General features: G+C 49.6%; 3 protein-coding genes across 3 annotated transcripts in view; 2 read left to right on the forward strand and 1 right to left on the reverse strand.

Annotated features, from left to right (window-relative positions):
* HPX (hemopexin) overlaps positions 1-26,573 on the forward strand; it is a 512,404-nt gene that overhangs the window by 216,442 nt on the left and 269,389 nt on the right. The window lies entirely within an intron of this gene.
* The window catches only part of LOC310675545 (uncharacterized protein), a 288,356-nt gene that overhangs the window by 33,213 nt on the left and 228,570 nt on the right, over positions 1-26,573 (forward strand). The gene's annotated exons all lie outside the window — the stretch shown is intronic.
* LOC310675594 (uncharacterized protein) lies at positions 1,790-14,877 on the reverse strand. Its single transcript, XM_083436506.1, has 6 exons — positions 14,858-14,877; positions 13,053-13,545; positions 12,769-12,850; positions 12,393-12,475; positions 10,563-10,689; positions 1,790-3,656 (listed from the first exon to the last, which is right to left on the reverse strand). The coding sequence occupies exons 2-6, from the start codon at positions 13,452-13,454 to the stop codon at positions 2,458-2,460; spliced, it is 1,893 nt and encodes a 630-aa protein (XP_083292632.1). The 5' UTR covers positions 13,455-13,545; positions 14,858-14,877; the 3' UTR covers positions 1,790-2,457.

A 26,573-nucleotide genomic window follows, 5' to 3' on the forward strand; every position in this document is an offset into this window, starting at 1 on the left:
AAAAACTTCCCTGAACAGGGCTGCCTTAAGATGTCTTCTGAATGTCAGGTAGTTGTTTATCTCTTTGACATCTGATGGGAGGGCGATCCACAGGGAGGGCGCCACTACCGAGAAGGCCCTCTGTCTGGTTCCCTGTAGCCTCACTTCTTGCAATGAGGGAACCACCAGAAGGCCCTCGGCACTGGATCTCAGTGTTTCGGCAGAACAATGGGGGTGGAGACGCTCCTTCAGGTATACTGGGCCGAGGCCGTTTAGGGCTTTAAAGGTCAGCACCAACACTTTGAATTGTGCTCGGAAACATACTGGGAGCCAATGCAGTTCTCTCAGAACCGGTGTTATGTGGCCCCGGCGGCCGCTCCCAGTCACCAGTCTAGCTGCCGCATTCTGGATTAATTGCAGTTTCTGGGTCACCTATAAAGGGAGCCCCACAGAGAGCACATGGCAATAGTCCAAGCGGGAGATAACTAAAGCATGCACCACTGTGGCGATACAGTCCGTGGGCAGGTAGGGTCTTAGCCTGCGTACCAGATGGAGCTGGTAGACAGCTGCCCTGGATACAGAGTTAACCTGTGCCTCCATGGACAGCTGTGAGTCCAAAATAACTCCCAGGCTGTGCACTTGGTCCTTCAGGGGCAGTTACCCCATTCAGGACCAGGGAATCCCCCACACCCACCCGCTCCCTGTCCCCCAAAAACAGTACTTCTGTCTTGTCAGGATTCAATCTCAATCTGTTAGCCCCCATCCACCCTCCAACCACCTCCAGACACTCACACAGGACCTTCACCGCCTTCACTGGTTCTGATTTGAAAGTGAGGTAGAGCTGGGTATCATCTGCATACTGATGAACACCCAGCCCAAAACCCCTGATGATCTCTCCCAGTGGCTGCATGTAGATGTTGAAAAGCATGGGGGAGAGGACAGAACCCTGAGGCACCCCACAAGTGAGAGCCCAGGGGTCTGAACCCTCATCCCCCACCACCACTTTCTGAACACGGCCCAGGAGGAAGGAGCGGAACCACTGTATGACAGTGCCCCCAGCTCCCAGCCCCTCCAGACGCTCCAGAAGGATGTTATGGTTGATGGTGTCAAAGGCCGCTGAGAGATCCAGCAGAACTAGGAAACAGCTCTCACCTTTGTCCCTAGCCCGCCGGAGATCATCAACCAGCACGACCAAGGCAGTTTCAATCACATGATGCATGCATGCCATTGGAATGGCAATGTCAACCAACTTGGGGGTGGCCCCCTCAGATATTTTATTGGGGGGGGGCAAAAACCCCTCGGCCTCTAGGTGTTGACTCCTGTTCCCACATGTCTCAGGACAGTTACAAGATAAAAAGACAATATAAAAACACAAAATACACACCTGTAACCCCCCTCCCTATCACATTTTAAAAGCGCATTAGATGTAATCAGCCAAAGGCCTGGCTAACAAGGTGGGGATTTGCCTGGCTCCTAAAGCTGTATAATGGTTTTCCCAACCTTTCTATGGATTATTTGATGGGAAGTGAGATGGGAGCCCTGACTGAAGCTCGCTCCACATTCCACACACATAGGGTTTTTCTCCTATCAGCACACGCACATATAATATTCTTGTTAAGTTTCCATTTTAACAATCCAATAAAGACCACAATAAAACATTCTAAGTTATAATACAATCAAAGGAGCCAATTCTTCAATGCCAAATTACCGTATATATCCTTTGGGTGACTTCCCATTCTCTGACGTTTGGGGAATGATGTCATATTGCATTTCTTTATTAGTCCAAAGAAATCATTTCCGATGTTAATCCTTCATTTATGTTTTGTTTATTTTAACAGCCACAGGCCCATTCAACTTTCGCTCGTATTCAAATAATCCCTCCATTAATTCAGCAAGCAGGTTAGTCCTTTATAATTCTGTATGAAATATTTTCTTCTTTCCCCCCTGTTGTTTTCCAAAGTCCTCAGCAATGTCACTTTCGGGTTCTGCCCACAAGGGCAAATCTCAGTGCGTCACATCCAAGACAAAGGGAGGTTTAGCCTTCAGCCATTAGCCCCGGGCAGATATCCAAAATTCCCTTCTGTGATCTCATTCCAGCTACAAACAAGGTGACGCCCCAGCGAAAAGACAATAACTGCAGTCAATAATTCTTTTTATCATTCCATTGAGGGTCGTTGCCAGAATCATAGTCAAAATTTCAGACAGTCTATTTTGAAGTTAAACCATAACAATAACAAAATACTCTTTAAATCCCGCTTGCATATTTCAGAAACTTAACCTTTTGGAGGAGATTTGCCGAGTAAAACAGCAAATGCAAAATATATCAAAAGAAAATAATCGAGGCTCACCTCCCCCAACACACCGATCCAATTACAATGAAAGTCCTTCTCTAGATCAAAAACTTGGCTGATTCAATTAGTAGATAATTTTATCTCCCCTACTTCAAAGCATACCTGTTAATTAAGTCCAAATTTCATCTTAAAAAACAGGTGTCCTCTGCTCATAGCGACAGCTTTGGAGAGTTAACTCCCCTGTATGAATTCTGTGATGCTTAGTGAGATGGGAGCTCTGCCTGAAGCTCTTTCCACATTCCACGCACTGAAAGGGTTTCTCCCATGTATGAATTCTCTGGTGCTTAGTGAGATTGGAGCTCTGCCTGAAGCTCTTTCCACATTCCACGCACTGATAGGGTTTCTCCCATGTATGAATTCTGTGATGCTTAGTGAGATGGGAGCTCTGCCTGAAGCTCTTTCCACATTCCATGCACTGATAGGGTTTCTCTCCTGTGTGGATTCTTTGATGGGAAGTTAGAGAGGAGCTCGCACTGAAGCTCTTTCCACATTCCACACACCAATAAGGTTTCTCTCCTGTATGAATTCTTTGATGGGAAGTCAGATCGGAGCTCTCCCTGAAGCTCTTTCCACATTCCCCACACTGATAGGGTTTCTCCCCTGCATGAATTCTCTGATGGGAAGTGAGAGAGGAGATCTGACTGAAGCTCTTTCCACATTCCACACACTGATAGGGTTTCCCCCCTGTATGAATTCTCTCATGGGAAATGAGACCGGAGCTCCAACTGAATCTCTTTCCACATTCCACGCACTGATAGGGTTTCTCCCCTGTATGAATTCTCTGATGGGAAGTGAGATGGGCGTTCTTCCTGAAGCTCTTTCCACATTCCACGCACTGATAGGGTTTCTCCCCTGTATGAATTCTCTGATGGGAAGTGAGAGAGGAGCTCTGACTGAAGCTCTTTCCACATTCCACGCACTGGTAGGGTTTCTCTCCTGTATGAATTCTCTGGTGCTTAGTGAGATTGTAGCTCATACTAAAGCTCTTTCCACATTCCACACACTGATAGGGTTTCTCCCCTGTATGAATTCTGTGATGATTAGTGAGATCAGAGCTCTGACTGAAGCTCTTTCCACATTCCATGCACTGATAGGGTTTCTCCCCTGTATGAATTTTCTGATGGGAAGTGAGATTGGAGTTCTGACTGAAGCTCTTTCCACATTCCACGCACTGATAGGGTTTCTTCCCAATGAGATTTTTTTGTTGGGAAGTGGAATGTGAGCTCTGACTGCAGCTCTCTCCACACACCAAATTTTTGCATGGCTTCTCCTCTCTGGGGATTCTGTCGTGTTCACCTTTGTTCTCGATTTCCAATTCATCACAATCTGCAATAGAGACAAAAAAGGGATTAGAGCCTCAGGAACAAATGAAGAACTGAAGGGAGTTGGGTGTGTGTTCATTACCTTTATGGTTTGTCATTAACCAAAGTATTTGTTATTAGATTTTGATGGGTTGTTGAATGTTGCTTTGTTTGATATACAGTAGTGGTAAAATTGCGGAAGCCTTTTGTGGAAACAAGTATATTTCAGAGGTTTGATGGCTCATAACCCTGCTTTTTTTTGAGTAATATCATAAAGTTATGTATCAATGGAAAGATAATTTAATCAGGAATGTAATTACCTGTATTCTATCAAATGTTATCGCCAAATAACTAGAAAAAGGAAGCACATTTGCTTAGGTTGACTTTTGTCATATTGTTATGTGATTGCTATCAAGTTGGTTGGTCTTCTTTCATGAGTTTGAAGAACATACCATAATAGAATAAAACAAAAATATGTGAGGAGAAGAATCGGAGAAGATTTACATCCCACTTGCATTACACTTACTGTGAAGCACCCAGTTAGTGTGATGATCTGGGGTTGTATGACAGCAAAAGTTTTGGAATTGCTTCATTAATGGGAATGTAAAATCCCCAAATACATAAAGCAAACACTTGAGCCCAAACTGAAGCCTTCCGCATGTGATCTTTTCCCAGATACTGAAGCATTTTTATTTATTTATTTTGTATTTCAGCAGGATTCAGCTTCATGTCATGTTGCTCCTTTGTGCAAAAGGTGGTTTCAATATAATCATATTCCACTGCTGGAATGGCCTGGGAATAGCCCAGACCTTAACCAAATTGAAAATCTATGGAGCCGACAAAAGAATCTTTTAAGCAACCCAGCAATACAGTGGTACCCTGGTTTATGAACTTATTCCGTTCCAGTAGTCCATTCTTAAACCAAAGCATTCTTCAACCAAGGCGTTCTTTCCCATAAAAAGTAATGCAAAACAGATCAATCCATTCCACTTTTAAAAACAACCCCTAAAACATTTATTTAACATGAATTTTTACTATCTAACAAGACCATTGGTCCATAAAATGAAAGGAATAATCAATGTATACCACTGTATAAAAAATTGTATATCCCTCCCTTCATCCCAATCTCACTCAGCGGTTCACAACATAAAAACACATAACGAGAACATGAGTTAACCAGCTTGACAGTGAGTAGTAGTTACTTCCCTCTGGAAGTGGAGAAGAAGTTCCACACTGCTCAGATGGAGCTCGTTGGGCAAGACACAGATCTCTGCCCCAAAAGAGAGTTTCCACATTTGGGCATTCCCACATTGCTTGCTAGGAACGCTGTTGCAGGAAAGCTGCTACGTCAAGCAACTTTCTATCTTCTCGTTTGAGGAGTACCAGGAGGTACCAGAAAAGGGTGGAGAACCCAGACTGTACGTGGGCCAGCCGTGGCAGAAAGGTTTGGCTGCACATTGCTTTGGGTTACCCTGGGCAAGTGACTGACAAATTTGGAAAATAAAATTGAATAATAATCTCAGAATCTTGTCACCAGGAAAAACTTAACTGAAAACAACACTACTTTCTGTAACAAACAGCATCCGCATCCGGTATCAATTAGTTGAGATTGCATTCCAGGGGGTTGGACTAGATGACCCTGTGAGGAGAACCTGAGCTTGCAGGGTTAAACAGCTCAGTTCTTTTGCCCTGCCTTCTGAGGGGGCGGAGAGATCCTACATATACATCCGGGATCTGTTTCTTTGTTCTGTTATTCTGCTTTCGTTTTCGTCCGGTGCGGAGATGCTTTTTCTGCCTGATACACGATGATTTATACTGCTGTAAAATAAACACTTCTAGATTAGAGAAGCTGACTGGACTCTTGATTTATGCACACTTAATGCAAGCACAGAGGGCAGAAGGCTAAACACGCTGTGTTTACTCTGCTGTGCTCAGAGGTCCGGGGAAACCCGAAGGCTGCAGGACCTTTACCCTGAGCAATATTTCACAGACCCTTTTCCACCTCTGCAATTCTATGATTCAATAACTCAAGAGTCCTTAGAATTGCAAGCACAAAAGGTGCTGCTTTTAATTTTCATTCTGGTTTTGAAGTGTTGTTGTTGTTGTTTAGTAGTTTAGTCATGTCCGACTTTTCGTGACTCCCTGGACCAGAGCACACCAGGCACTTCTGTCTTCTACTCCCTCCCGGAGTTTGGTCAAATACATGCTGGTAGCTTTGAGAACACTGTCCAACCATCTCGTCCTCTGTCGTCCCCTTCTCCTTGCGCCCTCCATCTTTCCCAACATCAGGGTCTTTCCCAGGGAGTCTTCTCTTCTCATGAGGTGGCCAAAGTATTGGAGCCTCAACTTCAGGATCTGTCCTTCCAGTGAGCACTGAGGGCTGATTTCCTTAAGAATGGAGAGGTTTGATCTTCTTGCAGTCCATAGGACTCTCAAGAGTCTCCTCCAGCACCAGAATTCAAAAGCATCCATTCTTCGGCGATCCAACCTTCTTTATGGTCCAGCTCTCACTTCCATACATCACTACTGGGAAAACCAGAGCTTTAACTATACGGTCCTTTGTTGGCAAGGTGATGTCTCTGCTTTTGAAGATGCTGTCTAGGTTTGTCATTGCTTTTCTCCCAAGAAGCAGGCGTCTTTTAATTTTGTGACTGCTGTCACCATCAGCAGTGATCATGGAGCCCAAGTGTACGTAACCCCAAAAGATCGTGAACTAGGCTGTTTGGAACCCGAGGTACCACTGTAAAGATCAATTAATAGGGGCAATAATTGAATCTTGGCTTCACACTATTACAGCTGCAGAACAAAAAAAGAAAACTTGCTTCACTCCGTGGGAAGGCGTTGTAAGACAGTAAAGAAAGCTAACGGTTACCAAAGTAAATATTGACATGGTGAGAATTTCTGTAGGTCTCCTTTTTTCTTTGTGATTCACATTTATTCTTCATGACTGCTGTTCTAATAAATACTCCTTCATAAAAGTTATTGCATTACATTCTTCATTAAATTATCTTTCCATTGCTATATAATTTTTTGGTATTAATCCCCCTAAAAGTGGTGTTTTGAGCCTCACATTGGAAATACACTTTTCCCAAAAGGTTTCCATAATTTTGGCCACTAGTGTAAGTTGCTCATTTTAAAGGTAATCTACTTTTTATATGGGATCAGATTGTTATTATTGTTTCATGTTTATATGTGTGTTGGAAGCCGCCTAGAGTGGTTGGGGCCACCCAGCGAGATGGAAGGGGTATAAATAAAAATTATTACTATTACTATTATTATGATCCCCCTTCATGGATCACTGCCTTGCCGTGGCGAAGGGGCTTGAAGAACTCAGAGAAGCTATGAACTATGCCGAGCAGGGCCACCCAAGATGGACAGGTCATAGTGGAGAGTTTTGACCAAACGTGATCCACCTGGAGCAGGAACCGGCAAGCCACTCCAGTATCCCTGCCAAGAAAACTCCATGGACAAAGACAACAGGCATATAAAAGTTATGACGCTGGAAGATGAGCCCCTCAGGTCGGAAGGCGTCCAACATGCTACTGGGGAAGAGCGGAGGACAAGTACAAGTAGATCCAGAGCTGATGAAGCGGCTGGGGCAAAGCCGAAAGGACGCTCAGTTGCGGATATGCATGGAAGCGAAAGGAAAGTCCGATGCTGTAAAGAAAAATATTGCATAGGAACCTGGAATGTAAGAACCATGAACCTGGGTAAGTTGGATGTAGTCAAAAATGAGATGGCAAGAATAAACATTGACATCCTGGGCATCAGTGAACTAAAATGGACGGGAATGGGCGAATTCAGTTCGGATGACTATCATATCTATTACTGTGGGCAAGAAACCCGTAAAAGAAATGGAGTGGCCCTCATAGTCAACAAAAGAGTGGCGAAAGCTGTACTGGGATGCAATCTCAAAAATGATAGAATGATCTCGATACGAATCCAAGGCAGACCTTTTAACATCACAGTAATCCAAGTTTATGCACCAACTACTGGTGCTGAAGAAACTGAAATTGACCAATTCTATGAAGACTTACAAGACCTTATAGAAGTGACACCAAAGAAGGATGTTCTTCTCATTATAGGGGATTGGAATGCTAAAGTAGGGAATCAAGAGATAAAAGGAACAACTGGCAAATTTGGTCTTGGAATTCAAAACGAAGCAGGGCAAAGGCTAATAGAGTTCTGTCAAGAGAACAAGCTGGTCATCACAAACACTCTTTTCCAACAACACAAGAGACGACTCTACACATGGACATCACCAGATGGGCAGCATCGAAATCAGATTGATTATATTCTCTGCAGCCAAAGATGGAGAAGCTCTATACAGTCAGCAAAAACAAGACCTGGAGCTGACTGTGGCTCAGATCATCAGCTTCTTATAGCAAAATTCAAGCTTAAACTGAAGAAAGTAGGAAAAACCACTGGGCCAGTAAGATACAATCTAAACCAAATCCCTTATGAATACACAGTGGAAGTGAGGAACAGGTTTAAGGATTTAGAATTGCTGGACAGAGTGCCTGAAGAACTATGGATGGAGGCTCGAAACATTATACAGGAGGCAGCAACGAAAACCATCCCAATGAAAAGGAAATGCAAGAAAGCAAAGTGGCTGTCCAATGAGGCCTTACAAATAGCGGGGGAGAGAAGGCAAGCAAAATGCGAGGGAGATAGAGAAAGATACAGGAAATTGAATGCAGAATTCCCAAAAATAGCAAGGAGAGACAAGAAGGCTTTCTTAAATGAGCAATGCAAAGAAATAGAGGAAAACAACAGAATGGGAAGAACCAGAGATCTGTTCAAGAATATTGGAGATATGAAAGGAACATTTCGTTCAAAGATTACCATAATAAAGGACAAAAGTGGTAAGGACCTAACAGAAGCAGAAGACATCAAGAAGAGGTGGCAAGAATACACAGAGGAATTATACCAGAAAGATATGGATGTCTCGTACACCCCAGGTAGTGTGGTTGCTGACCTTGAGCCAGACATCCTGGAGAGTGAAGTCAAATGGGCCTTAGAAAGCACTGCAAATAACAAGGCCAGTGGAAGTGATGGTATTCCAGCTGAACTATTTAAAATTTTAAAAGATGATGCTGTTAAGGTGCTACACTCAATATGCCAGCAAGTTTGGAAAACTCAGCAGTGGCCAGAAGATTGGAGAAGGTCAGTCTACATCCCAATCCCAAAGAAGGGCAGTGCTAAAGAATGCTCCAACTACCGCACAATTGCACTCATTTCACACGTTAGCAAGGCTATGCTTAAAATTCTTCAAGGAAGGCTCAAGCAGTATGTGGACCGAGAACTCCCAGAAGTGCAAGCTGGATTTAGAAGAGGCAGGGGAACCAGAGACCAAATTGCAAACATGCGCTGGATTATGGAGAAAGCTAGAGAGTTCCAGAAAGACATCTACTTCTGCTTCATTGACTATGCAAAAGCCTTTGACTGTGTCGATCACAGCAAACTATGGCAAGTTCTTAAAGAAATGGGAGTGCCTGATCACCTCATCTGTCTCCTGAGAAATCTCTATGTGGGACAAGAAGCTACAGTTAGAACTGGATATGGAACAACTGATTGGTTCAAAATTGGGAAAGGAGTACGACAAGGCTGTATTTTGTCTCCCTGCTTATTTAACTTATATGCAGAATTCATCATGCGAAAGGCTGGGCTGGATGAATCCCTAGCCGGAATTAAGATTGCTGGAAGAAATATCAACAACCTCAGATATGCAGATGACACAACCTTGATGGCAGAAAGTGAGGAGGAATTAAAAAACCTTTTATTGAGGGTGAAAGAGGAGAGCACAAAATATGGTCTGAAGCTCAACATCAAAAAAACGAAGATCATGGCCACTGGTCCCATCACCTCCTGGCAAATAGAAGGGGAGGAAATGGAGGCAGTGAGAGATTTTACTTTCTTGGGCTCCATGATCACTGCAGATGGTGACAGCAGCCACGAAATTAAGAGACGCCTGCTTCTTGGGAGGAAAGCAATGGCAAACCTAGATAGCATTTTAAAAAGTAGAGACATCACCTTGCCAACAAAGGTCCGTATAGTAAAATATATGGTTTTCCCAGTAGTGATGTATGGAAGTGAGAGCTGGACCATAAAGAAGGCTGATCGCCGAAGAATTGACGCTTTTGAATTATGGTGCTGGAGGAGACTCTTGAGAGTCCCATGGACTGCAAGAAGATCAAACGCATCCATTCTTAAGGAAATCAGCCCTGAGTGCTCACTGGAAGGACAGATCGTGAAGCTGAGGCTCCAATACTTTGGCCACCTCATGAGAAGAGAAGACTCCCTGGAAAAGACCCTGATGTTGGGAAAGATGGAGGGCACAAGGAGAAGGGGACGACAGAGGACGAGATGGCTAGACAGTGTTCTCGAAGCTACAAACATGAATCTGACCAAACTGCGGGTGGCAGTGGAAGACAGAAGTGCCTGGCGTGCTCTGGTCCAGGGGGTCACGAAGAGTCGGACACGACTGAACGACTAAACAACAACATTATTATGATCACTGCTACTACTACCTAATATTCAATCAGCCTGGCTCTTCTCTGGGATGGATTTTGTTTGGCCCAGTCATGGCATCCCCTCCATCGCCAATGTGAGGCGTCTCTTTGGTCAACCCAAGAAAACAAAAACAGAAAACCTGACAGAAGCTACTTATCTTTCCTAACAACTCTGAAGCTGACATTTAAGATGCCTGGGCAGTTCAGACAAGCCCAACCGTGGTATAAAAAGGCAGAACTGGAGGAAGATGGTTCACAGAAAAAACTGGAATTTGCTGTTCAAGGTTTCTGGTGGGGGTGTTAAGTTCCCAGGTGTTGGAGGGGGTGCTGCTGAGCTCTGTGGAAATGTATGAGGTTTGTCACGTAGAGGTGTTTTTTGAATTTCCAGGCAGATAGGACGATCCCACAGGGAGCCTTACCAAGAGAGGCCACGATCCCACGATTCTCCTCCATGACGTCCTTATGCAGAGCTCTCTGGTCAGGATCCAGCAACGCCCACTCCTCGTCCGTGAAACAAACAGCGACATCTTCAAAGCACACTGGACCCTTAAAGAAAAAGGGAAATGTCCTCCTCTGAGACAGCAGAAATATGATCTGCTACACAATGCTCTGTTATTTCCTTCCTCTTAATTGCTGTGTTGTTTCAATAGGATGGCTTTGCTGCACATTTTTATTATGGATGCCTATTTTGACGTTTTAATTGAATTATTTTATTCAGCTTTTAATTATGGGTATTCATCTTTGTGCAAATAGGTGGTTCTCTTCCTTGTGGATTTCAAGTCATCCTGCCTACGCAGGGATTCCAGTTTCCCAGAGGGAAGGATCCCCTTTCTCCTCTCCTCATGTCCTGTTCTGAAGAGGATCCTTCCCAGCGCCCCACAGCCAAATTCAAGGAATTCCTGGGGGCATGGAGAGGGGGTGGAATGGGGGACAGATGATCTAGCTGAGATTCCTGCAATGCAGGGGGTGGGACATGATGACCCTTGGGGTCCCTTTCAACTCCTGGATTCCATGAAAACAGCAACTACAAAGGAATCCTACTGGGGACATTCAGAAGACTCGTGTCACAGAGTTATCTGGGCAGGAAATCCCACAGTTCACAGCTGGAGTTTCAGGCTTAATGAGAAGAGCAGCTCATTCCCTGAGGGTTTGTCAGTTTGCATTTCTTAGTATGGGTCTGATATTGTCTATTCTATTCTAATTAGTTCAAGAGGGTTCTGGAAGCTTCTCTGAATAAAAGAAACAAGTTTCCTGATGTTTGGGTTACTCCTTCAGAGAAGCTGAGTACAGCTGGGTTAAAGTGGTTCTGTCATCTCTTCTGTCAAGGCCATGCTGACCATAAGAAGAGGCCAGAAGGAGCCTGGGTTTCACTTTCTCTCTCTCTCTCTCTCTCTCTCTCTCTCTTCCTTCTGGTGTTCTGTACAAAGTATGCTGAGTCTTAATGTTAAGACTTATTATAAGCTATGGGAAATTTCAGTTAAGTCTGCTGCAACTAGATTTCTTATGGAGAGGGCCAATCCTGTACATTTTGGATTTGTGACCAGCATCCTCATTTGCCTTCAGTAGCAGTTAAAGCTCCGCCGGATGAAATACAGTTGCCTCTGGTCTATTTTGCGGAATCCTGTAACGTCTTTACATTTTCACTCTGCTAACTATACATTGGAGTTCTGCCTGGATCAATACTGAGTAGAATTCCATGACAGGATCTTCCTCCATGAAATCAGCTGCCAAAAGAGAAGGCCCCTAGCTCCCCACAGCTTTCCAAGTCCCCTCCTCTCTGGGGCTTCTGGCAAGTGATCCAACAGTGCGACAGTCTGCAGCCTGCCTTTGCTCCTCCACTGTCAGACGTCTCCTGGCTCTGAGAGACAAGCAGGGAGGGTGGCTTCTGGCAGAAGGAGAGGGAGCCCCCGGTGGCTCCTCCTTCTCCTGACTCACCTCTGCCTCTCGACCTCCCTCCTCCACTCGCCTCCTTCCTCTTCTGCCTCCGATTCTGCGCTGCATTCTGCCTCAGAGTCTCCCAGCTCACTAAGCCCTGTTGCCCCTTCAGCTTCTGACATCTCCTCTTCCCAGGCTTCTCCCTCTTCCCCCTCTGACCGCTCATCCTTCCTTCACTTCCACTCCTTGGGCTCTGAGACGTATTCCCTTCCTGGTTCCCCGGCTGCTTCCTCCCACCATTCCTCTGTGCCCAACCAGTCCATGACATAGCTCCATCCCTCGGCCTCTGTCCCCGCAAGGCAGCTTCCTCTGACCTGATCTGGTTCCACAGCCGCTGCTTCCCTTCTGCTCCCTTGAGAAGCTGGATCAGGAGGTCCTGCCGGCATCATTCTGTCTCCTGAAAGAGAAAACAGGTAAGCAGGACGCCAGAAGTGCCCGTGTCTCTCACAGGTGAAACAGGGCATCTCTAACTACAGATGGGCCTTTCAGAAAGCCTTACCTGCTGAGTGCATTTGGACGTTTGTGCCCATTTCATATGTTAGTCATGCAGAAATACATCTCTCCTCCTCTGGACCCTTCCTCCCAACTCCCCCCCCCCCCCAAAAAAAAAACTTGATGAAAAGAACCCAGAGATTATACGGGAAACCAACAGAACGAGACCAAATGGAAAAAAACCGCCTTCCTCCTTACCCAGTGGCCTCTCTCTGGTGTCCAACGGAGGCCTCTCTGCCTCGCAGGAATCCAGGTCCATTTCCTCAAAACGATCCTTTTCCTGAAAAAGAAACAAGGATTGAAAACAGAGAAAGGTGAGAATTATTAGAAAGAGAATGACAAAGACAAAAACATTCAGGGTGTTAGATCTCATTCCATGGATGCCTTCCCACAAAAAGGATGGGCCATTAGTAGAGCATTATGGGATGTTCTCTGTCCTGTTTGGAGCCCCTTGGGAGTATCCAGAGGAAAGTCTCTCTCACCTGCTTCCTCTCCTCTGCCTGACTCAGGAGGAAACCTTCGGCCAGGGCCACCGCCTGGGAACTGGTCTCTGCTCCACAGTCCCTCACCCAGCTCTCCATCTCCGGGGGAAGGACAGCCAGGAACTGCTCCAAGATCACCAGGTCCAGCATCTCAGCTTTCGTGTGCCTTTCTGGCTTCAGCCACTGGTGGCAAAAGTGGTGGAGTTGGCTGCAAACCTCTCGGGGTCCTTTGGCTTGCAGGTAGCAGAACCAACTGAACTGCCGTTTCTGCACCTCTGAGCGGAGGGTGTACTCCTCACCCAGGATCTTCAGCACAGCGTTTTCCCAGAATCCCCCACTGCTCCCAGTTTGGTTGGGATGGGCATTTCCTGCTCCAGGGCCAGCTGAGTCTCGCTCATCCATCTGTGCTCTCAGGAAGTCTCTAAGAGGTGAGAAGGAACCCTTTGGTCTCCTGCCAAGTTCTGTCCGTCTTAATGAGAAGCTCTAGCAAATCCTACAAAGCAAATACATTGTTCTGTTACAGAACTTGTAGGCCAGGAGAAGAAACAGGATCCCTGAACAAGCATGGATGAGTCTTGCTAGGAATCAGGGCTAGACTGGACCATGAAACATCTTTTTGAAAAGACAGTGTAGAAGGAGAAGAAGAAGAAGAAGAAGAAGAAGAAGAAGAAGAAGAAGAAGAAGGAGAAGACTCCCCTAGCTCTCCTAGAGAGAAGATTGCAATGCAGAATGTGGAGGCAACGGAAGGGATTTCTGGGAGATGAATCAGCCTGGTTGCTCCTCCCTTCCAGTCAATGCATGAAGTCAGAACTGACTGACAAGGGAGTCATTTGAAAAATGGATGCCTGGCTCTAGTGGGGGTCCTCACCTGGGGGTCCTCAGGAGTTGCTCTCCCCCCACCCCCACTTCAGGGCACATTTCTCCCCTGCTTCTGTCTCCTTTTCTTGCACTTGGACTCTCTGCCGCTCTCAAGACAGACTCCTGGGGTGGGGTCCCTTTTTCTTTGCTCTGAGGGCCAGGCATGGATCTAGTCAACCCCCTGAGGGCCAAGTGGGCGGGGCCAAAGACATCTCCTTTGAAATTTAGGCAGCTAATTTATTATTATTATTATTCTCTTAGATGGCTGAACACACACACAGCCATTGATGCCGAGGTCCCTGGAGGCTCAGGGAGTAGCAGCGCCCAGTTCCGGCTGCTTTGCCAGCAACAATCCCTTTGGGCCAGAGAGGATGTGGTCCTGGGATGCCCTGCTCTGGGTGCGAGGGGATTGCTGCACTGGTCTCCGTGGGGAGCTGCCCTGGGAGACACTGGGAAACTGGTCCCCAATGCAGCAGCCAGACTCTGGGCTGGGATCCCTCTCTTTATTCCTGGCCTTTGTCTCCCACCTTTTTTTTGGGGGGGGGGGTGTCTAGTCCACCTCCTCCTCCAGCTTTCAAAAACCATTTGCAGATGTTTCCTCTGCTCTGCAATGACGCTGAGCGACGTCACACTGAGTTAAAGTCCCAGGGACTCCTTTGTTTGAAGAAGGAGATTTCGGGAAAGACATTGTTTTTCTGAAAGGCCAGCTGAGTTTGGGACCCTCTGATCTGCAGGAAGGAGAGCGTGGCAGACCTCGCCCCTCCCTGGCAGGACCCTCTCCTCCCTGACTTGGGGTCCCCCCCCCCTGCAGGAGCAGATCAGGCCCCCCAGGCCCCCTCCCCTGCTGCAGCCCTGGGACCCCCACCAGATCCCGGAGAGAGAGGAGACTCACCAGATCCCAGAGAGAGAGGAGACTCACCAGATCCCGGGAGAGAGAGGAGACGCACCAGATCCCGGGAGAGCCAGCGAGGCAGGAAAGGACTGGGGGGGGGGGAGGGGCCTTGGCTCTGGAGGACCTGCTCCCCCCGCTTCCTGTCCTCTCTAGGAAGGCAGCTCGGTTCCCTTTAACCCTTGCCAAGCCGAGTCCCCCAGCTCAGCCCTCTCTTGCTTGGCAAAAGCTCCGATCTTTATTTTTCTGTGGATTTAGGGGGGGGGGCAGCTGCCCCCCTGGCTACCTCAATGGCCGGATCTCCTTTTGGGGGTGAGGCTATCGGTGGGGCTCTGAGCATCTCCTTCCCTTGGCCAGAAACCGGAGGAACAGTTTGCAGGGAAAAGGGCTTTGCAGGAAGGAAGGAAACTCAGCCTAGAAGTCAGAAATGGGGGGAATGGGGGGGTCTTGATCTCCAGGGGGGCAATTTCCAAAGTCCATATAAGGCCTGGCACACCATTTTCCTGCAAGTGAGGGGAGCGCCCTGTTGCAACAGTCCAATAAAGGCCAAGCCTTCAGGCTGCTGTTTGGCTCCAAGGTCTCCTGGTTGGTGTCTTTGTTTTGGTCCAAGGGAGCCTCGGATTTCCCCCTTAACACCCCCAGGGCTGGACTGGAGGGGTGACTGCAGGCCCCCCCCTTTCCTTGCCCGCAGGTGTCACCCCCCCTCACTTTCTGGGCAGACCCGATCCTATGCTTGGCTGCCCCTCCAGGGCTGTCCTTAGCATATGCGCTACCGGGGTGCAAAGACCTGCCCATTGCCCCCCAATTTAGTTAATTTCAGTGCACGGCACCCTTGAGAATTGTTAACGGAGAAATCGGAGGCTCCCGTGGACAAAAAACAAGGACACCGGCCAGGAATAGCAGAGCAAATTGGTCTTGACTGAAGCCTGTCGCGACAGGACTCCCACCTGCCACCAGGTGGAACAGGAGGGAAGCCCAAAGAGAGCCCAAAGTTTTATTAGCTGCTAATCCCCAGGTTACACCCCTCCCCAAACTACATCACTCATACATCTGGTGGCCGTCATCTGAGCATCCTGGACCCTGCCCCATGGTTCCCCTTGCCCTCCACCAAACACCCATCGAGGGTCACAAAAGAGATTTTACATGTCCCTGTTTCCCAGCCAAGTTCATCCCACCCTTTTGTCTTCCTCTGGGTTTGTTATTTCTGGAATGGCTACCTGTCTGGCACTCAGGTATCGGGATGCCAGGGATTATCGCTCAGGCAGAGTATATATCTCTAAAGGACTTGGGTATATATGTGTTTTGTTTTTCTAGCTTGATCAAAATTATTGATTACTTCTTAACAGGTAGATGGCTAAGAGCTCAGTGGCAGCCCCTAGCCCCCACCCCTTGCACCCCCCAGGTAAAGACGGCCCTGGCCCTCTCCAGGGTCCGTCCAGCTCTGGGCTGCTGCTGCTACTCACGTGCAATCATAATTCAAGCTTGCTGCGTGTCCTCTGTTTTTTTCTTTTCAAGGGAGGGTAAGAAAACCAGACAAATTGCATTTATTCCCTTTGAATGGCTCAGAGCCAGGCAGGCAGGCAGGCAGGGGAGAGGGCAAAGCGAGAAATCAGCGCAGCTCCCCCTTCCCTCGAAGGCTCGGGGTACGCTAGGAATTGCGGGCGCGGGCGGGCGGGCGGCAGGACGAATGTCACCCCCCTCCGGATGGCACCCGGGGTGGTCCAACCCCACCGCCCCCACCTTGTCCCCCCTCTGTTCCCCTGGCCTGGGCTTCCCTCCCTTGGGGGTGGGATAAACGTTTAGTTGGGGCTGGGGATTCGTTTAATTGGAGTATAAATGTAAGTTTTTCTGTGTTGTTGTTATTGTTAAAATTAGCTTCTACTGACTCTTTGGGTTCTTGTATAGTTTGTATTTGGTTCTCAAGGGGAGAGGGCCAGGGCTGCCGGGGAGGGGGCTCCAGCCAACAAAACGGCTGGGACAGAACCCACCAGGCCATTCCAGCAGTGGAATATGATTATATTGAAACCGCCTTTTGCACAAAGGAGTAACATGACATGGAGCTGAATCCTGTTGAAATATAAAATAAATGAATAAATAATGCTTCAGTATCTGGGAAAAGATCACATGCGGAAGGCTTCAGTTTGGGCTCAAGTATTTGATGTATGTATTTGGGGATTTTACATTCCCATTAATGCAGCAAATTCTGCCCACACCTTTTGCTATCATCCAACCCCAGGTCATCACACTACCTGGGTGCTTCAAGGTAGGTGTAATGCAAGTGGGATGTAAATCTTCTCCGATTCTTCTTCTCACATATTTTTCTTTTCTTCTATTATGTTCTTCAAACTCACGAAATGAAAGAAGACAAAAAAACCAACCAACTTGTTAGGAATCACATAACAAGTCAACCTAAGCAAGTTGTGCTTCCTTTTTTTAGTTATTTGGCTATAAATTTTGATAGAATACAGGTAATTGCATTCTTGATTCTATTATCTTTCCATTGATACATAATTTTATGATATTACTCCCCAAGAAGGAGTGTTCTTGTCAGGAGCGCATGCCGGAGCCAGGCCCTGGGACCGCTAGGGCTTTGCAGGACTAGGGCTTTCCTAAGTTTGTTCTGAAGAGGCAAGGCGCGGCTGCACAGGTGAGGCCGATTGCTCACTCACAGCACCTGGTGGCCAGAGCCGGAAAGGGATAGAAGGTCAGCATTTCCCTTTGGCTCTTTGCCACAGCAAAACGTTTCCTTCCTTGGGCTTCTTGACTCCTTGCTTCCTGATCCACGGACCCTTGGCTTCTGGACTCCTGGCTTCCGGATTCCCATTCCTGCTCCCACCCGGGTCCTGATGTCCTCCACCAGGACTTTGACCGCCCATAAACCGTAAAAGTTTGCTGTGGCCAACCTATGTCCCGGCCAGGGTGTAAGATGGACGGAGCCCAGCCTATAGATCTCACCACGGTGCTGCAGAACCTCGACACCCGGGGAGCTATGTTCTAGGGGGAGGTTCAAGCACTTTGAGCGGCCCCAGCCTGAGGTGCTCCCCGGTCCCATAACCAGAGAGGTTCATGGGGGAGCAGGGTGTTGGAATTTGTCCAGCTCTGGCCCATCTGGACTGGCTCGTCTTATCTTTAGCCCAGCAGAGCGTAGTCCGCAGACGAAAGGTTAAAGCAGGATGTGCTACATGCTCATCTTTATTTCTCAACTATCACTGAGAACACACAAACATACATCTTGCCTCTGTGAGAGCAGAGAAGAAACTTTCTCTCGACACAAAGAAACCGAGAGAACGCTGAAAAACAGGAAACCAGTGTATGTCACATCCAGTCTCCCATTCCCGTGGGAACCCAACAGTAACTTGGACTGTGGAATGTAAACAATGTCTTGTGACATGCAGTTGCTGCTCAGTGAGGGAAATAGAAACCAAGACATGGGGCCCTTTGAGGCTTTGTCAGCCAGTGGTGGCTGATGTTCCCCACCTGTGAGACAGACTTCCCCACCCCACGGAGCCGCGTGTGCTTTATGGCCAGCCTCTTCGTGTCCCCGGCACTTTCTTGGGTCTCTCTGTACCTTGAGGCCAGCGTCCAGACTTCATTGCCACCCTGGAGGGCACATTCGGGGAGCTGAATCGCGCCCTGGCGGCTGAGATGGCCCTGCAGAAGCTCCGGCAGGGGGCTCGCCCAGTTCCCAAGTCCGCCACAGAGCTCCGTTGGTGGGCTGTGGACACCCTCTGTGCAGCTGCCTGACGGTTCCGCTTCCATCAGGGACTTCATCCCTGCCTTAAGGATGAACTGGCGTGGGTGACCCCCCCCCCAGCAGCCCTGACAGACTTTATCAAGTTGCGTATTCACATTGACATGAGCCTGTCCAAGAGAGATTATATGTAAAGGTGATAATATTTAAATGAATAAAATGCTGAACTCTAAGTGTTTTTTTAATCATTTACAGCTTCCCTTATGATATTCTCCCCTCTTTGGCTTTTTACCCCTTCAGGTGTTAAACAGGGTTGTGTTATTGCCCCAACTCTATTCATTATTTTCATTGCCATGATCCTACACGTTGTCGAAGGGAAACTCACCACCGGAGTAGAAATCATATCTCGAACAGCTGGAAAGAAAGCTCTTCAATCTGAGCAGGCTGAAAGCAAAGAGTAAGGTTGCCATAACTTCCGTCATAGAGCTTCAGTATGCTGATGACAACGTAGAAGATGCTGAGGTTGAGGAATGAGAAGCAGTGTCACCAAGGTTCACACTGAGGAGATCAGAGAGGACAAGGAGACCTCCTGATCGGTATGAGGCTTCAGGTGTCTGGGTAGGTTCAGCTAGATGTGAACCTGATTCCTTTGAGGATATTCAAAGTTTACCTGAGGAAGAAGCAGTTGAGTGGCACAAGGCAATGGACAAAGAGATGAAGTCCATTGTCAGAGCTGGCTCCGGGTCCCAGCTCACCAAGGACCAACGCTAGCCGGTAGTACAGTATCAAAGTCTTTATTGAAGAATAGTGTCCATTTACAAGTCTCAGCGTCCCAGCTCTACGTCTGAGCTTTAGACCGGCGAAGCTCTATCTGGATCTCCGCCCCCTGTGCACCAGCTTAACACCCTAATCTTACTCCACCTCTTCCTTCTCTCTCTCTTCCTCTGGGTCTTACTACCCCCCGGTGTCTCTTCCCTCCTGGACTCTTCTGACGCAGAGCTTGACCCCTCTGACTCCTCCCCCTCTCTTCGGCGGGCTTTAGGACCTGGCTCCCTACCCGGGCTGCTCACCTTGCCGCCCTCCTGTACATTTGAACTTGGCGCGCGCGCGCGTTTAACTTTCCTGATGACCGTTTCCTCGCTCCCTGACGAGGGTGTGGCCACTCCTGCCTCACGTTCTCCCTCTGCCTGCGCGCTCCCTGATCCCGATGCCTTGGACTCCTCCCCCCTACTGCCCTCTGGGGGGGAAGCTGGTCCGGATTTCCAGCTGTTACTCTCTGAGTCCCCTCTGGCCCTTTCTTCCCGAGGTGTCCCCCTTGCCCTGACCATGGGGGCCCCTTTCTGTGAATCCTCCGAGTCACTGGAGAGACTCAGAGACCTCGGACTACTGTCGTCGCTGACATTTCCTTCAGACTCCTCCCCCTCGCTCTCCGTTTCCTGCCTCTCCTGCGACTCTTCTCCTGAACCCCTGACATCCATCCCCCCCTCGAAGCCCCCCCTTCCCCCCTCCCCTTCCTCCGGCGGGGGTGCTGGGTGCTCCGTCGTTGTGGGGGTGAATGGTGGATACAGTTCGTCCCCCGTGGCGTGCATCCAGTTAGAGAAATCCGGCTCGTCCTCCATGTCTTCGCCGACCTCGTTCTCTTCTGCTTCCATCTCCGTGCCGCCATGCTCAAACCCCACGTCCTCCCCCATCACGTCCATGTCCCTCTCCCCCTCGTTCCCCTCTGGGTCCGTTGCCTGCCAAGGGCCCCTCAGCCACCTCTCTTCACCTCGATTGTCCCACCAAAAGGAGCGGTCTGAGGCAAACCCCGAGGGCGAGCCCTCCGGTGAACGTGTTTCTAATGCTGGTTCTTCGTCCGAGGTGAATCCCTGGAACGTGCTGGGAGAAAGCGTGGGTGTGAAAAGCCAGTCGTCGAAATACTCGGCTGGCATGGGCCTGTGTGGGAACAAGGCATGAAACTCCTCTTTGAGGAGTGGCTCGTCCAGGGCATAGTCCGGCACCCAACTGTTGGCGCTGGCCGGGGTACCTTCCCTTGCGAGAAAATATTCTACTCCCTCTTCCCCCCATCTCGAGTCCAAAATCTCTGTGACCTGGTTGATGGGTTCCCTACTTGGCGACTCCCTCCTTGGGGGGATCTCCCTATACTGGTCTGGTGCCGTGCCTTGCGCCTGAAATCGGTGAGGTGCTTTGTAGGGCGTGAGCACCGACCTATGGAATACTGGGTGCATTCTGGATCCTTCCGGAAGTGTCAACCGGAAGGCCACCGGATTGATCTGTGCCTCAACCAGGTAAGGTCCTAGCTGCTTATATCCTAGTTTCTTCTTAGCTAAGGATCTGGTCGGCACTGCGTGGGCCGCTAACCACACCCAGTCACCCACCTGTATGTCTTCCCCCACCCTTCTGTGCTTGTCAGCCTGCAGTTTGTATGCGTGCTTTGCAAGCTCTAACTGCCTCCTAAGCTGCTCGTGGACTTCCTGCAATTCCGCCGCCAAGACTTCCGCTGCCTGTGGCTCCTCCTCCCCTAGTCTCTCCAATCCCGGGAAGGTTCTGGGATGCCTCCCGTTGTTGGCGAAGAACGGCGTCACCCCTGTGGACACGTGCTTCGTGTTGTTGTAGGCGAACTCAGCGAGCGGCAGGTAGTCCACCCATGTCGTCGGCTGTTGATTTGCATAGCATCTCAGGTACTGCTGCATGATGGCGTTGACGCGCTCCGCTTGTCCGTTGGTCTGCGGGTGTCTCGCCGACGCTAGGTTGATCTTGACGTTCAGGAAACCCATCAGCTTCTGCCAGAAGCTCGAAATGAACTGGCGCCCCCTGTCGGACAAGATAGACCGTGGCAGTCCATGCACTCTGAAGACGTGGTCTATGAACAGTTTGGCAGTCTGTTCTGCCGTGGCCACCTTCGCGCACGGAATGAAGTGGGCCATTTTAGTGAACATGTCCACCACCACTAGCACTGCCGTTTTACCCCTCGAGCTGGGTAAATCCGTGACAAAGTCCAGGGCCACCCTCTCCCACGGTTCGCTCGGGGTCTGCAGCGGTTCGAGCAGTCCTGCCGGAGGTTTGTGTACTGACTTGGCCCTTTGGCAGGTGTCGCACCTCGAGACGTACTCCGCGACTTCCCCCCTCATCTTGGGCCACCAGAAATCTCTGGCAACGAGTTCCGCCGTCTTCTCTTTGCCGAAGTGCCCGGCGGTTGGCGCGTCGTGTAACTGTTGCAGCACTTTCGCACGGAGCTCATCTCCCGGTACATAGAGTGCTCCTCTGCGGATGAGCAATCCGTCTCGTATTTGGAACTCGTCGTTTTTCACCGTGCCCTTGCGCACCTCCTCCATCTTGGCTAGAGCGAAGGAGTCCTCCTGCAGTGCTCGACGGACCGCCTCTATGTCCACAGTTGCAGAAGCGCACGCCCAGGCTTTCTGGGCGAAAATGTGTTTGGCCGCTGCTGGCGCCGCTTCTTCGAGGTATTGCGGCTTTCTGGACAGTGCATCTGCCATGATGTTGTTGTCGCCTGGGATGTATTCTATCTTGAAGTCGAAATCCGCAAAGAACTCCGCCCATCTGATGTGCCGCTGGTTCAGGAACCTTGCCGTGCGCCAGTACTCCAAGTTCTTATGATCCGTGCGAACCTGCACCGTGTGTTTGGCCCCGATGAGGAAGTGCCGCCACGCCTTGAATGCTGCATGAATGGCCAGCAACTCCCTGTCCCAGATGGTGTAGTTCTGCTCTGACTTGCTGAGCTTCCTGGAGTAGAAGGCACACGGGCGCCAGTCCCCCTGTGGGTCCTCCTGCAACAGTACGGCGCCCACGGCTCTGTCTGAGGCGTCCGTCTCAACCCTCAGCGGTTTGCCGGGATTCACATGCAGTAGCTGCCCTTCGGACGAGAAGAGACGCTTGAGGTTCTGGAAGGACTGCTCCGCTTGCTCCGTCCAGATGAACCTCTTCTTCTTTGAGCTGAGCGTGTCGGTAATGGCCGCTGTCTGCATCGCGAACCCCTTGATGAACTTGCGGTAAAAGTTGGCAAACCCCACAAACCTCTGGACCTCCTTCCGATTGCGCGGGCTCTTCCAATCCAACACCGCGCGAACCTTGGCGCTGTCCATGGCGAGCCCCTTGTCCGACAGCTTGTAGCCCAGGAAATCCACCTCCTTCCTGTCGAACTGGCACTTCTCCAGCTTGGCGTATAGCCGATGCTCCTGCAGTCGCTGCAGAACCGCCTTGACGTCCCCCTCGTGGGTCTCCTCAGATTCTGAGAATATCAGGATGTCGTCCAAGAAGCAGACGCATTTCTTGTAGAGAAGACCCGCCAGGACGTGATGCATGAACGCTTGAAAACAGTGGGCGCCATTTTGTAAACCGAAGGGCATAACTCTGTATTCATATGTGCCCAGGGGCGTGAACATGGCAGTCTTCCACTCGTCCCCCTCCCGTATGCGAATCAGGTTGTACGCCCCTCTCAGATCCAACTTTGTAAAAACGCGTCCTTTCCTCACCGTTGCAAGCAGGTCATCTATTTTGGGCATTGGAAAGGCTGTGGGCTTGGTCTTTGAATTTAAGAGCCTGAAATCCACTACAAGTCTTTTTTGGGGCGTGTCCTTTTTCTTCACAAAGAATACAGGACTGCCCCCCGCTGCCTTCGACTCCCGGATGAAACCGCGCTTCAAGTTGAGGTCTATGAACTCCTTGAGTTCCTGCAGCTCGTCTTCAGACATGGAATACAGTTTCCCGGCTGGCAGCGTCGCCCCTGGCAGGAGGTCAATCTGGCAGTCATAGGGCCTGTGGGGAGGCAGCTTGTCCGCTTCCTTCTCGCAGAAAACCTCCAAAAACGCTGCGTACTTGCGTGGCACTGCTTGCAGCGTGCTCAATTGTAGCTGCGTGTCTTCCCCTCCTTCTTCCGGGCTATGAAGAATGCAATGTTCCGCGCAATAGGAGGAACCGAAGGTCAGTTGGCGTTGGTACCACGCCAATGCTGGACTGTGCCTATGCAGCCAACTCATGCCCAAGACTACCGGCGTGCCTGACAGTTTGGTGACGTTGAAGCTGATGACCTCTTGGTGGTTCCCAATCCGCATCACCATTGGTTGCGTTTGTTGCACCACCTGCCCCCCTAACAAGTCTCTGCCATCCACTGTGACAACCTTCAGGGGCAGTGTGGCTGGCAGCAGTGGTATATTGTGTTGCTGAATAAAATCCAGTCCTATAAAGTCGGCGTTGCTGCCAGAGTCAATGGTGATCGGCACTTCCAGAGTGCTTCCGTTGGGCAGTTGGAGAGACGCTGTAAGCTGCACCACTGGTTTGGGTGGGAGGGGGTCCGTGGGCTGCAAAATCTCTGGGGATTGTTTCATTGATTTGTCTGGCTGGACCCCAGTACCTCTTCCTCCAGCCAGACTCTGTCGTTTCCCTGCTGCGTTGCTTCTGTCACTGTTGCCGATGCTGCAGTATGCTTGTGGAGCCTCTGGGGACACTCTTTCGCCATGTGTTGAGCACTGTCGCAGATGTAGCACTTCCTGTTCCCTCTAGGAGGCTTCGGTTTGACTGCTCCCGGCGTGAGGGCTCTGGTAGCTGACTGAGCCCTGGCACCTCCGAGTTCCATCGGTTCCTCTCCCCCGCCCTGTGAGGGCGTGGACTGCGCACGCGCTGCTTCTTTGGGATAGAAGGGAGGTGCTCGGGCTGGTGCCCTTCCCCAACGTCCTTCTTCTCTGTTGTAAGGACGTTCCTCCAGATGCACCCCGATCTCCAGAGCCCTCTGGACCACTTCCTGGGTGCTCCTTGGCCTCTCCCCCCTTCCAATTTCAGCTTTTACTTCTGCATTCAAGCCCTCCCAAAAGAGATCTCTCACTGGCGCAGAAGCTTTGTCCCATCCCAGTGCATGAACCAGTCCGAAGAAACGCGTATGGTACTGCCTCACGCTGGCTTTGCCTTGCTTAAGTCCATGTATGTCTCTCCTGGCAATATCAACGTCTATCTTTGATAAAAAACACGAGTCCATAGCTTTAATGAAAGCCTTCGCGTCTTGGAGCGCCGGATCATTGTCCCTCCATAAATTTCTCAGCCACGTTTTGGCTTCACCATGCAAATGGGATAGGATAAACCCCACTTTCTCTCTTTCATCTCTAAAGTCTTTGTCAAGCAGATCCAGCGCAAACAACAGGTCTGCTCTAAAGTTGGGGTACTGCTGTAAACTCCCGTCAAAATGGGATACAAGGCTGCCTCCCCTCTTTCCCAATCCAATGCCCTCTGCTCTGGATCCAGGTGGCCCCTGTTTGGAAATCACGTCCAATCTTACTTGGAGATCCCGGTAGGCGCTACTCATTTCCTCCTCTCTTTTTCTGGATGCAATTACCTCCGTGCTGAGTCGTGTCACAGCTTCTTGCAGGGCTGATATCTGCTCTTCCGTCGTCATCTTGCCTGAGTTTTGTGAGCTGGAAGCACCCCTCCTCTGCCCTCGCTGCGTCAACTCACGTGGCGAGGTTCTTGGTGCCAAAACTTTAAAATTGTGAGATAGAGCTTACTGTCAGAGCTGGCTCCGGGTCCCAGCTCACCAAGGACCAACGCTAGCCGGTAGTACAGTATCAAAGTCTTTATTGAAGAATAGTGTCCATTTACAAGTCTCAGCGTCCCAGCTCTACGTCTGAGCTTTAGACCGGCGAAGCTCTATCTGGATCTCCGCCCCCTGTGCACCAGCTTAACACCCTAATCTTACTCCACCTCTTCCTTCTCTCTCTCTTCCTCTGGGTCTTACTACCCCCCGGTGTCTCTTCCCTCCTGGACTCTTCTGACGCAGAGCTTGACCCCTCTGACTCCTCCCCCTCTCTTCGGCGGGCTTTAGGACCTGGCTCCCTACCCGGGCTGCTCACCTTGCCGCCCTCCTGTACATTTGAACTTGGCGCGCGCGCGCGTTTAACTTTCCTGATGACCGTTTCCTCGCTCCCTGACGAGGGTGTGGCCACTCCTGCCTCACGTTCTCCCTCTGCCTGCGCGCTCCCTGATCCCGATGCCTTGGACTCCTCCCCCCTACTGCCCTCTGGGGGGGAAGCTGGTCCGGATTTCCAGCTGTTACTCTCTGAGTCCCCTCTGGCCCTTTCTTCCCGAGGTGTCCCCCTTGCCCTGACCATGGGGGCCCCTTTCTGTGAATCCTCCGAGTCACTGGAGAGACTCAGAGACCTCGGACTACTGTCGTCGCTGACATTTCCTTCAGACTCCTCCCCCTCGCTCTCCGTTTCCTGCCTCTCCTGCGACTCTTCTCCTGAACCCCTGACATCCATGAAAGATCTTGGTGTCAATATTGAACGTACACAAGATGGAAGTTTCTTGCTCAGTCAGAGAGGTAAAATTGAGCATTTGCTGCAGAAAATGAGAATGAGTGATTGCACAGGAGTGAGAAGTCCAATGGAGACAAGTTTTGTGAAAGACAGCCAGCAAGGGAGCAGACCTGATATTGCTTTTGCTGTCAATCTGCTCAGCAGGGAAGCATCAAACCCTAGTGTGCATGCCTGGAATGGCATCAAGAGAGTTCTGAGATATTTGCAGGAGACCAAAGACCTTTGTCTCAGGTTGCCAGCACAGGGAGAAGCCAAGCTAGTCTGCTATGTGGATGCGGATTGGGCTAACCTGGAGGACCGCAAATGTGTGTCTGGTCTAGTGGTTAAGTTTGGAAACTCAGTAGTTGGATGGAGATCCAAGAAGCAGAGTCTTATAGCGCTCTCATCCACTGAGGCTGAGTTCAGTGCTCTTTCAGAGGTATGCACAGAGCTGGAGTTCTATGCTTGCTTAGTGCAGGAAATCTGTGGGGTGGATTGTCAACCAATACGTGTATTTGAAGACAATCAACCATGCCTACGTTTGGCAGAGTCTGGACAGTTCAAAGCGAGGACGAAACATTTAGATATTCGCTTTCGGAATGTGTACAAGAGGGGTTAGTAGCGCTGAAGTATTGTCCTTCTGTCAAGAACCTAGCTGATGGCTTCACGAAGCCACTCTCCTTCCAGAGACATGGAGAGTTTTGCGAAGGTTTAGGTTTGGGACGACCAAGGGTCGATTTTACCCTCCGATCCGAGGCAAGAGGGGGTGTTGAGTGCAGTAA

The sequence above is a fragment of the Podarcis tiliguerta genome (genome assembly GCF_965153285.1).
Source record: "Podarcis tiliguerta genome assembly, chromosome: 4".
NCBI lineage: Eukaryota > Metazoa > Chordata > Lepidosauria > Squamata > Lacertidae > Podarcis > Podarcis tiliguerta.

What these genes read in the sequence shown, in the direction of transcription:
- LOC310675594 (XM_083436506.1), bottom strand. Translation starts at nt 13,454, where the DNA reads ATGGATGAGCGAGACTCAGCTGGCCCTGGAGCAGGAAATGCCCATCCC. An exon ending in AGGCAGAGGAGAGGAAGCAG is followed by an intron (nt 12,851 to 13,052) that starts GTGAGAGAGACT and finishes TTTCTTTTTCAG; the next exon opens with GAAAAGGATCGTTTTGAGGA. An exon ending in CGGCTGTGGAACCAGATCAG is followed by an intron (nt 10,690 to 12,392) that starts GTCAGAGGAAGC and finishes TTTTTCTTTAAG; the next exon opens with GGTCCAGTGTGCTTTGAAGA.